The sequence below is a fragment of the Neomonachus schauinslandi genome, chromosome 14 (assembly GCF_002201575.2).
Source record: "Neomonachus schauinslandi chromosome 14, ASM220157v2, whole genome shotgun sequence".
Taxonomy (NCBI): Eukaryota; Metazoa; Chordata; class Mammalia; order Carnivora; family Phocidae; genus Neomonachus; species Neomonachus schauinslandi.
In genome coordinates, this window is record NC_058416.1 from 49,560,674 (window position 1) to 49,572,761 (window position 12,088).

Sequence of the window (12,088 nt, forward strand, 5' to 3'; positions counted from 1 at the left end):
GCCGGGACCCGACTCTCGTCTTCCTCACCGCCCGCTCTCCAGCCTTTTCTAAGTCTTCATCGGGCACCGACCTCGCCCTGCCCCGCCGGACAGCGCGGCAGCACCCCAGTAGCGACGGGACAAAATGGGAGAGTGAGGCTATCCCGCGGAGACCAGCTCTTAGCAGAGTCGGATCGGTGCGTCGGGCCGCGCCAAGGAAACCCGGGGATGCGGGGCTAGACCGCCTACAGCGCCTGTGAGCGGAACGGGTCGGGCCCGTGGCCCAAGCGGCGGCGGCAGCTGGCACAGCTCCGCACCCGCCCTTCGCTTTCGCCTTTCCTCTTCTCCCTCCCCTGCTGCCCGGAGCAGTCTCCACCCTGCTTCTCTTTTTCTCCCACCTCCTGCCCATCTCGGGACGGGGAACCCTCCATGGCGAAGGCGGCTGGGGCCCGCTAGGCTGAAGCACCTCGCCGGAGCAACGAGGCTGGTGGCGACAGCGCTGTCGGCTGTCGTGAGGGGCTGCCGGGTGGGATGCGACTTTGGGCGTCGGAGCGGCTGTGGGTCGCCGTTGCCCCCAGCCGGGGGTCTGGAAAGCGGAGATACCCTCAGTGAGGGGGAGGAGGGGGAACCGGGCGCACCTGGTGACCCTGAGGTTCCGGCTTCTCCACCCCGCGGCCGCGAACCCACCGCCGGAGGAAGTTGGTTGAAATTGCTTTCCGCTGCTGGTGCTGGTACGAGGGTATTGTCACAGTAGCAGCAACATGTCGACTGGGGACAGTTTTGAGACTCGGTTTGAAAAAATCGACAACCTGCTGCGGGATCCCAAATCGGAAGTGAATTCAGATTGTTTGCTGGTGAGTAGCGCTGTTGTCTTTTGCTTGTCTGGGGTTCAGTGTGTATTTGCTTTTCCTCTTGCTTTCAGTCTAGTTATTTGCAAAAGAAAGTTTCAGGTGTGCATAATCTTGGAAAACACCAAAATCTGCTGTTTCTCCTGAAGAGTTTTTGGAGCACCACTAAAATCTCATGCCGTGGCCTTATTTATCTGTGGACTGGCCCTGTACTAACTACTCTCTGAACTTTTAGCTCTGGCTCAGTTCACCATTATACAAAAGATACTTAGAAACCTCTACTGCAGGCATCACATAAAAAGTTATCACGTTAGTTATTTCTACATATATAGTTTGTTGAATGACGATCTTAGTAATATTAATCTTTTTGATCGGTTTGACAGTAATACTGGAAAGACTACTTTCCGCTTAGAGCGATTTAGCTCCCAAGGGTTTAGTTTTTAGACTTGGAAGTGACAATGGAGAATCGATATTGAGGAAGTGATTTTTGAGCCAAAATGTCATAGGTGATTTGAGTGTGGGGGAACTTGTTGCTGGACTGTTAAGTGTAAAGACCTAAGATCACTGATAGGTCATCACATTATTAACTCTTTTACAGTATTGTAGATTACACAAGTACCACACAGATACTTTATCATAATTGCCTTTTTTGGTGCTGGTGTGCTTACCATTGTCACTTTTAAAACATTCTGAAGAAGTTTTATGAAATGAAAGGCCAAATTCTTAAAGATCTTTCATTGGTTACAGTTATCTGTAAATAATTAGTTTTTAAGTTTTGTCTGTTTTCCCTGATACTAATAGCTGCAAACTCTGTAAGCGAGTTTCTCCTTTTACTTTACTGAACAACTAAAAGTTATATAATAATTCTATTTTAGTCCAAACAAAACCGCATAATCTCTAAAGTTACAGGGAGTATGTATATGAATAGTTATTTACAGCCTCTTCAGAGAATTAATGTTACATGTATACAATATTTGGGATTAAGATTAAGTGAACAAAATAATGCTATTAAGAGAGGTAATATTTAAAAATCTCATGTTGAGTCAGGAAAATCATGTAGATCATTTAAAATTAACATGCATTTTGTTACTCTAAATATCTGTGTATATTTTTAAATGTGTACTGTTTTACCAGAAAATTTCTCCCCAAAGCTTTCAGAATTACTTTTAGCATCCTTGACTGTGAAAGGAGAATCTTGTGGGTTGTGTATTTGAAATGTCTCACCTACATTAGGGATGCTCTTCATATTGAGAAACAGCAAGGATGGTGGATGCCTAATACAATTTAAAACGTTTTATTGAATGAGAGAATGGGAAAGAATTTGAACACATCTTTCTACTAAGAATTTCTGTTACTTTTGATTGTTTTGATTTTTGATCTCCTAGTTCCATAAAGCAGTGGTATAGGGAGGGTTTAGTAGCTTTTTTTTTAGGTTGTATAGCCTCTTGCCTTAGTTTCATTGGTGGGAACCTCACAGATTTGTTGAAATGTGGAAGATAACAAAGAAATATAAGGCATGGAGACTCTTTACTTGAAAGTCCGATCTATTTAGGAAAACAACACCTAATCTCACATTTATACACAGAAACAAAGCAGAACACTTTACAGCCTGAAAAAAAATGTGTGATAGATTTCAAATAATTGGTGTAGGTGATACATGCTCTTGGTTATTGAAAATAAGAGTGTGTTGAGAGGGCCGGAGTATGCTTATGACGAGTGGATAGGATTTAGATAGAGGGCATTCAGAGGAGTAGAGGATAACATGAATAGAGGATGTGATTGGCTGTGACATGTTTAGGGGAACAGTATAAAGTTGGAAACATAGATTGGGGCTAGAATGTGGAGGATTTGATTGCTGGGCTATAGAGTTTAGATTTTCTTCAGTATGTTGTGGCTATTAAATATTTGTAAACGAGACTGTGCCAGGATGAATGAAGATGAATCTGGTAGTTGTATGCAGGGTGGAGTGTGTAAGAAGAGATTGGGAATTTAACAAATTAATAGTGCAGAAATTATTGAAGCCCCAAATTGGGGCATTGTAATGGGAAAGGAAGAATTGATGGCACTTGATTGGCAGGGTTGGGGAGAGGGGGAACCAAGGTGAGAGAAAATACATGATGCTAAAAAATTTGAGGCTAGGTTATAGGGAGACTGTTGAAAACAAGCAGTCAGGTTTGGAAATCTCTTGGGAAGAATAGGCAACAGATTAAGTTCGATTTCAGGTTGTGTTTCAGTGGATAGTGGTGGGACAACCACAAAGAAATGACCTGTAGACTGTTGGAGATAGGAAACTGAGCTCATAATTAAAGATGACAATTTGGAAATCATTTGCACAGACGTGCAAGTTGAAACTGATAGAACGATAAAGGGTAAAAGATGAAAGTTGAACAAAGAGGAAGAGTCAAGAAAGTCGGCAGTCACAGCCTTTTCAGAGTTAGGACAGCCAGGTATCTTGGAGCCTAAGACTTGGGAATGAACATTTCGAAAAATAGTCAACAGATTTTTCCCCCCCTTATATGTAGTCTTATAGTCTTGACCCTCTTTTCTATTTGGTTTCATAATTATTGATAGCTGTTCAAATTTTATTACCATATTAATCTGAACTTGATAAAGATTGAATTTTTTCTTTGGAGACAAATCCTTTTTTCAGTTTTGTAGTGTCTAGCGTGATTTTTCTTTGCATGGTATTTTATGTTCATCGTTAAGTATTCATTCATTCTACCATTCAGAATGGCCTATCAGGTAACTTTGCTTTTTTTTTCAGTGAGTCTGTTCTTACTCTTTCCTATCTGGACTTTGGACATCTCCTGTAGGGATGATACCCTTTCTAAGTTGGTTGCCTTTCTTTATTATTTTGGCCATTGTTGATTTATTTAATTGATACTTACTGAATATGTATTAATGTGCCATGTGCAGCACTCAACTTCTAGGGGGGGTGTGTGTGTGTGATATCAAGAAATAAAATCAAGCATTTACTTGAGTAGATCCACTCTTCAGAAATGAAAGTTCCCAAAACTTTTGGTTTCAGAAGAGTCTGCTGGCAGATCTCTCTCTCTTTTTTTATAGATTTTATTTTATTTATTTGTTTGAGAGAGAGAGAAGGAGAACTTGCGAGCAGGGGGAGGGGCAAATGGAGGGAGGTAGAGAGAGAGAGAGAATCTCAAGCGGGTTCCTTGCTGAGCGTGGAACCCGAGGTAGTGCTCGATCTCATGACCCTGAGATCATGACCCCACTGGCAGATCTTTTCTAAAGAATCCAACCCACAAAACAGCCTTTTGTGTTGAGCTCCTAATGATGAGTTTTAGTAGTTATAAAATAATGTAGCTGGAAGAAGCCTTGGTAAGTGGCTATCCAACCTTTTCTCATATAATTTAAGAACTAGATAAGTCTGTTTTTCATATTGCAAATATAAATGCTAAAATAGTCTGCAGATAATATTATGGTAACTATTCACTTATTTTCTAGATCATCCAAATCACTCAACCTTGGGTTTCTGTAAGTCACATTCTTTCCAGTGTCTTAATGGTTCCCTTACTGTCCATGTTATGGTTTATAGTGATTATCACGAGCTGTTTTCCTTTTCCCTGCCTTTATTTTAAGCTTAAAATTATTTTATCTGGGGCTTATTAACAATTTCTCAATAGTTTTGGGTACCTCTGAAAACAATAAGCTCTAGAGTTTAAGTCTAAATTTCCAGAGGAAAAAATGCGTATGATTTGGAAATTAAAAAAGAAAAACAGGGGCGCCTAGGTGGCTCCGTTGGTTAAGAGTCTGCCTTCGGCTCAGGTCATGATCCTGCGGTCCTGGGATCAAGCCCCACGTTGGGTTCCCTGCTCAGTGGGAGCCTGCTTCTCCCTCTCCTCTCAGCTTGTGCTCTCTCTGGCTATCTCTGTCACTATCTGTCTCTCTCTCAAGTAAATAAATAAAATCAAAAAAAAAAAAAAAAGAAAAACAAAGGTAGTTGGGTGGGAGCATTAGGTATATATTTGTCTTGAAGGGTGACATACATTTCTTGAAAATATAGCTGTCTTGGGACGCCTGGGTGGCTCAGTCGGTTAAGCGTCTGCCTTCGGCTCAGGTCGTGATCTCAGGGTCCTGGGATCAAGTCCCACGTCAGGCTCCTTGCTCAGCAGGGAGCCTGCTTCTCCCTCTGCCTGCCACTCCCCTTGCTTGTGCTCTCTCTCTCTCTGACAAATAAATGAGTTAAAAAAAAATAGCTGTCTTGCCTTTAGCTTGTTTAGCATACTGCTTCAGGATGCCAGTTAAGAGCATAACCTTTTTTTCTAGTTTTGTGTAGCTGGTGGAGGTGTAGCAGTAGTGGGTAAAATGGAGGGAAGAAGGGAACCAATATTAGTTGAACAGGGCATAACTGAGTTCTCACATTGCTGTCCCCTTTATACGTATTTGTTAACTGTCATTTTTCATTAGTCAGTTTTTCAGAATGTAGGAAGCATATGTAAATGAAGTTTCAGGTGTTCTGTTTTTTAGTTTTTCTTCCTTTAGATTCTCTTTTCTTGGACTTCTTAACCCAGTGCTTTCCCATTTTTTCATTGCTGACTTTTTTTTCTCTCAGTCTCAATCTTTGGTCTTGTACTTGGTACTTACCTTTTTATTCACTCTCTTGAAAATTCATCCATTTTTACACCTTCAACTACTGTCATCTCTGTGCCCACAATATCCAAGTCTTTATTTTTTAGTCTTTTTTTCTGGTTTTCAATCCTAAATATCAGGATGCATCTGCCTTTGGCTCAGGTCCTGATCCTAGGGTCCTGAGATAGAGTCCTGCATCAGGCTCCTTGCTCAGTGGGGAGCCTGCTTCTCCCTCTGCCTTCCGGTCACCCTGCTTATTCTCTCCCTCTCTCTCTCTGACAAGTAAATAAGTAAAATCTTAAAAGCAAAATCCTAAATATCTGACTGCTCACTAGGCATCTGTACTCGGATGTCATGTTATCACTTAAATTTCTCATATTCTAAAAATGAGCTTTCTTCCATATAATTCCGTGTCATTGACACCACTATTCTCCCTGTCACTAACCTGGAATTTTTGTTGTGAACTTTAACAATTCTGTGCCACATGTTGGGTTATTTCAACAGATTTTGGCTAGTGTTCCCGATTCAAGATTATTACTGTATAATCCCTCTGTGCATCCTACTAGTTGAATTGATCACATTTGGGGTTATATTAGTGAAATGAAAAGACCTGAAGTCATTAAATCTTTGAGCCTAAAACAGTATGCCTGCCAGTGTTCATAATTTATGGGTTAATGGGTGTTACCAGTCAATTGCATATCTGGTTAGTTTGGACCAGACTGTTTTGGTGAAACCAAGTTGCAAGAATTTTTTTAAAAAACAAATTATTCCACTCATTCATTCAGTGAATCTTTTGTAGGCTCTAAACTTGGATTCAAATGTAGGCTCTGCCATGTACTTGCAAGATGATTTTAGGTGAGTTATTTTAACCTGTCAGAGTTTATTTCATCTTCAGAAAAGTGAGGGGATAATAGTACTAGATTGTTGTAAGGATTAAATAATATAGACAAAGCAATTATCACAGCATATGGCATTTAGTAAGCATTTGTTAATTGGTAATTATTATCTTTGTCATATTTATAGTATTCTTGTTGTATGCTAGTCACCGTTTAAGCTGGAGGTTGATATTTATTATCTTCTGTAAGTGCAGAATAATGATGGCACCTCAAGCCATGCCCATACATTCATAATCCAGCTGTATTTTACTGAACTGTCCGAACCAGTTGTAACTAAAAACGGAGACATTTAGATGGGATTGAGTAGAATGGGGAGGGACTTTTGGAGACTATTTATTTAGTCATGATTTATAACATACGTACTTTGTGCCAGGGGTTTATAAGAAAGGCAGTTGGGAGCTGGTTTGCGGAGATTTAGTTGTTATCTTGTCCTGTTTCTGTATCTTTTGTACTTTCAGTATGTGTTCTGTTAATAGGCCCTCTTACACTAAAAGTACCCTGTGGGTGTATAGAGAGGTGGCTCAGAGTAACAGCTGAGACATGAATTGGGCCATTCATTAATCTCTTGAGTCAGAAATGTTTTTAATCTAGAAGAAGGAACCACATAAAAAAATTTGTAATGAACAAAGAGTAAATTCTCAGTTTTAGATTAGTTTTTGCATAACTTTACAGTTTAGTTTTATTTCATAATTGTAAGTTTTATGTGTATATATGGTAAAAACAAGAGATTCTGTTTTCATATTTAGCCAAAAACCCCACATGTCAGTAAATACTACATATGGAGTTCTATTGCTGAAGATAGTCAATTAGCTCTACTTCCCCATTCCTATCCTCACTAAAAAAGAGGTACATCCATTTAGTTTAAGTACAGAGCATAGCTAATGTGTGCCACACTCGTGTGTACAAGATAAACAGTGCTGCATTTCACAATGGAAAATATTTTTTGAAACATGCCATTTGCATGGTATAGTAAAACAAAACAAAAACCTCTGGATTGAAAATTGAGAGCATTGGCATAAACTTGTTTTGCTGTTAATTTCTCTCTGTGACCAAGTCAATCTTTTTTCTTATCTGGGCTTCAGTTTCCCCATTTGTAGAATGAAGAGTTGGTCCATACAGTTGCTGATGTCCGTTGTGTCTCTAAAAATTCTATGAGTCTTTGTTTATTATACTTCTGTAAAAACTTAAAAAGTTGTGTCATTGATTCATTACTTAATAGAATTTAAAAGTTAAATGGTGTTGGGGTAGAGATGTAAGAATAGGAACCATCTTTGGTAAGTGCTATTTTTGGGACTAGTTCTATATAGCCTTGGAAGATCATGCTAAACTAATTGTTAATTGTTATACTTGGCACTTTTTTATTTTTGCATTTGTTACTTGTGTCCGTAAGTGTAGAGGTTTGCACTTTTTGAGCAGAGGAGGCAGTAGTTGAGTTAGTCATTTGCATATCCATTAAAATGTATACATGTAGTTTACTTCTCTAATACACCTGGCCTCCCTGTTTGGGATTGTGAAATATAGGAGTACATTTTCATTGTAGTTTCTAAGCAGTTAGTGGGACATTAGATGTTCAAATTAATGTCCAAAGTTGATGTCTCAGAGGGTTTAGAGGTTGTCTTATACTTGTGTCTTATTTTAAAAGGTATGCTAACCTGTGCCCCCTCTTTATTCCTAGTTTATTTTTATTTTACTGTTTTATTCCCATACTTTATAGTCTTTATTCCATACTCCAAATTGACTTTTGGAAAGGAATTGAAATTTTATCTGAGAGGAACTCCTTTTGAAATAGTGGACCTCATTTAACTCTTCCTTTTTCTCTTTGCTGTTACTCATTCAACAAAAGTTTATTTGGTGTGTACTGGGCACTCTGATAGGCACTGGGGACACCATGCTGAGTACAAACAAAAAGGGGTCTTTTGTAGAATTGGTAGTCTCAGGAAAAGGGTAAATTTTGAGCAGATAGGAATGGGGTAAGGCTCGAACGGGAGGTAAGAGATATGATCATGCCTTTCCTTTAAGGTTTGGGATATATTTAAAGACTTGTGGTAAAGTAGTGTAAGTGTATAATTTTCAGCTATGCGTCTGTAGATTCTCTGTATCAGATTCACTTGAGGACTTGTTAAAAATGGAATCTGGGTCCATGCCCAGACAAACAAAATCAGGATTTTTTGGGATGAGTCCTGGGATTCTGTATGAGTTGGGATTCTTATTTTTGTTTTGTTTGATAATTTTGTAAATGAAAAATTTCAAACATACACAGAAGTAGGGAAAATAGTATAGTGAACCCCCATTACCCAGATTCTGCAATTTTCAGAATTTTATCACGCTTGCTTCATCCATCACCCTTTTTCTTGCCAAAATATTTTATTTTTTAAAGATTTTATTTATTTATTTATTTGACAGAGAGATAGAGAGCACAAGTAGGCAGAGGGGCAGGCAGAGGGAGAGGGAGAAGCAGGCTCTCTGATGAGCAGGGAGCCCGGTGTGGGGCTCTATCACAGGACCCCGGGATCATGACCTGAGCTGAAGGCAGCCGCTTAACCGACTGAGCCACCCAGGCGCCCCTCTTGCCAAAATATTTTAAAGTAAATTCCAGATATTATCATTTCACCCCTACATACTTCAGTAAGTATCTCTGAAAAAAACCAGAGAACATTTTCTTCATTAACACCATGGCCATTATCATGTCTAACAAAATTAAAAGCTTCTTGGTACCATTAATTCCCAGTTTTATTCATATTTACCTGGTGTATAAAACAATGTGTTTTTTACAGTTGCTTTTTTAGAATCTGGATCCAGACAAAGTCTACGTGTTGCTTTTGTTTGTAAGGTCTTTTAAGTCTCTTTTTAGTATAGTGCAGTCTTCTCCCTGTATCTTATTTACCCTCACATTGTCTTGTTGAAAAAACTAGGTCATTGGTACTGTACAGTGTTTCACATTCTGGATTTTTGTTGTTGTTGTTTCCTTGTGAAATCATTTAATTTGCTTCTCTATCTTCCATATTTCCTGTAATTTGGTAGTTAGATCTAAAAGCTTGATTTAATTATAAATTTTTAGTCATAGATTATGTTTTCTTTTGCCTCACATCACGAGGCATATAATACCTGGCTAGCCCACCCTTAGTGATGCTAAGGTCAGTCAGTGTGTTCAGGTGTTAATTGTCTGTAATAATTTCCTTTGTAAAATCCTTCATCATTCTTTCATCTAATGGTTCCATCCACTTATAATCTTCCATTGAATCAGTTATTTCATTAGGGATAGCAAAATAATGACTTTCTAATTCTGTCATTCCTTTCACATTTATTAACTATAATTCTTCTATTAAGAGAACTTAAGAATTTAAGAACTTTTACTCATCATCAATAGGGCTGTTTGCTCACCATGAAATACAGTTTATAAAATACAGGATGAATATTTCAGTTTTTCTCTTTAATTGCCACTTTTCCGAATAAGCTACTTTGGAGCCTTGGTGTGATAGATGTGGCACAAACTGAGGTATTTGAGAGAACTTTAAGGAAGGGACTATTTACAAAGATATAGACAGTATTTAAGGAAATCAGTACAATCCCATCTGATTTGTATATGACTCTAATAATCTTTGATAGAGCTTCCTTGGGTTTTTTTTTTTTTTTTTTATAAAAGATGCCCAGGCTCATCTTGTACATTTTTTGCCCCAGCCTTGGAAGCCAGCCATTCCTTTCCTGTTTGTTGGGAATGATAGTCTGAGAGCACAATAGGGATTCTAGGGTTATTCATTGTGGCTGGGTTGAAATTGCTTCTTGTTCTTGTTTAATGAATAGAACTATGAGTTTTTATTTTTGGAAAGAAGAAGAATATACTGATAATTCCAGTTTCAGTTTATCATCACTTTTTTTTTTAAGATTTTATTTGAGAGAGTGAGCGAGAAAGAGAGAGAGGGAGAGAGAAAGCATGAGCAGGGGGAGGGGCAGAGGGAGGAGCAGGCTCCCCGCTGAGCAGGGAGCGTAATGTGGGGCTCAATCCCAGGACTCTGGGATTATGACCCAAGTCAAAGGCAGATGCTTAACCAACTGAGCCACCCAGGCGCCCCAGTTTATCATCACTTTGAGTTTGTATTTCTTTTACAGGAAAAATCTTAGTTCTAACAACACTAACAGAAGTACACTTTTGTTTGATTTCTAAGAACGTGGGTATGATATAGTTAAAGAAAAACTGAACTGAATGGGATGGGGTTGGAGGATCTGAAGCCTTGAATGTACTCATCTGATTGACTCTGTAAATTATAAATTGAAAAATTATATGACCTTGTACAGATAATATCCACTTTCTGAACTTTGGTTTTCTTTAGAAGTATAATAAAAAATTCACTAATTGAAACCATCTCCAAATTAATTTGTCTTTAGATACAAATTTACATTCCCAGCTTTATCAAGAAATTCTGTTTTAGATATATATCTCCTATTTGTTCTTTCATTGATTGCTTACATTTTACTACTTCTTCAGCAGTAGGTCAAGGAAAATGTTTCTGATTTTTATCATCCACTCTAAAAGTGTTTACTCATCTCAGCCTAATTGTATTTCCTTTGCTTATTTCTAGTAATCTGTAATCATAGAGGCAGTATTGCATAGTGGTTAAGAACATGCTCTGGAGTCAGACTGTCTGATTTTGAACCCTACCAGGTCAGCTATTTATTAGCCTTGTGGCTTTTTTTTGAGCGTAGTTGACACACAATGTTACATTAGTTTCAAGTGTATAACTTAGTGGTTATTAGGTAAAGTTCTTAGTTTTTTTTAAGACTCAAACACATCATCCTCAAATAAGATTAATCATAGACTCTTATAGGGCTGTTAGGAGTATTAAATATGATAATGCATGTAACCGTGCTTTGCATAGTTCCCAGCATTTAATGGATGTTAGCTATCATTATCATCATCATTGTCATCATTATATATCTTTGTAATTTGTTCTGGGAAAAAGGACTTTTGTGCTGACCAAGTGTGTTATTATCCACTCCCCCACACCACAGGCCAGCTTTTTATTTAGTCGTGTGATCTTGGGCAAGTTATCTAACTTCTTTGACCCTGAATATATTTAATCTGCCAAATGAGAATCATGATAATATATACTTCATAGATTTTAATTATGAGGATAAATGAAATAATTTATATGTAGGTGCCATAGTTTCATCCAGATGTTACTAGTTACTTTTTTCTTTACCTTTATGTTACAGATCTGATGAAGGTTCCACTGTATTTAGCAGTACTGCTTAGAAACTTGGAAGAAGAGTAGAATGGGATTCTTCTTTTGAAATATGTTTTTTAAATCTTATCTTTGCTTTCTGTTATGACTGCCCTACCCAAGTCCAAATTTTTAACCCAACATTCTTGGATTAGTGGGACACCCTAGCAGTTTGCCAATATAATCCATATTGTGTCTTTCTTTTTCTTAACTTTAGTACTTTTTGTCATGTGGTCTTAGCTTACCTATTTACTTAGCCTTACTTCCTGTTACTCTCCAAGGTAGACTGGTCCAGGTGATTTTCTCAGTTTCTACAGCATGTTGCCTGCTTTTCCCTACCTTTGCTCTCACAGTTCCAGGCCCTATTTTTTGTCTCAGATCTGAGTTTTCCTCTATATTCTCCTCACCAATTTCCTTTCTCATCTTTATATTCTAACATAAGTCACAATTGTGTTATACTTTTATTTTCTTTTTCGAAGGCTTACAGTATTTGTAATTGTCTCATGTAGTTTAGAACTTAATCACCACTGTCTTGTATGAGTCTGTCTTGAGTGTT

General features: G+C 38.2%; 1 protein-coding gene across 1 annotated transcript in view; it reads left to right on the forward strand.

The window, feature by feature from the left end:
* Nucleotides 1–217: 217 nt before the first annotated feature.
* ROCK1 (Rho associated coiled-coil containing protein kinase 1) overlaps nucleotides 218–12,088 on the forward strand; it is a 153,119-nt gene continuing 141,248 nt past the window's right edge. Inside the window, exon 1 of the mRNA XM_044921234.1 lies at nucleotides 218–833. Within this exon, the coding sequence (XP_044777169.1) occupies nucleotides 741–833 (93 nt within the window). The 5' untranslated portion in view covers nucleotides 218–740. The remainder of the gene's footprint in view (nucleotides 834–12,088) is intronic.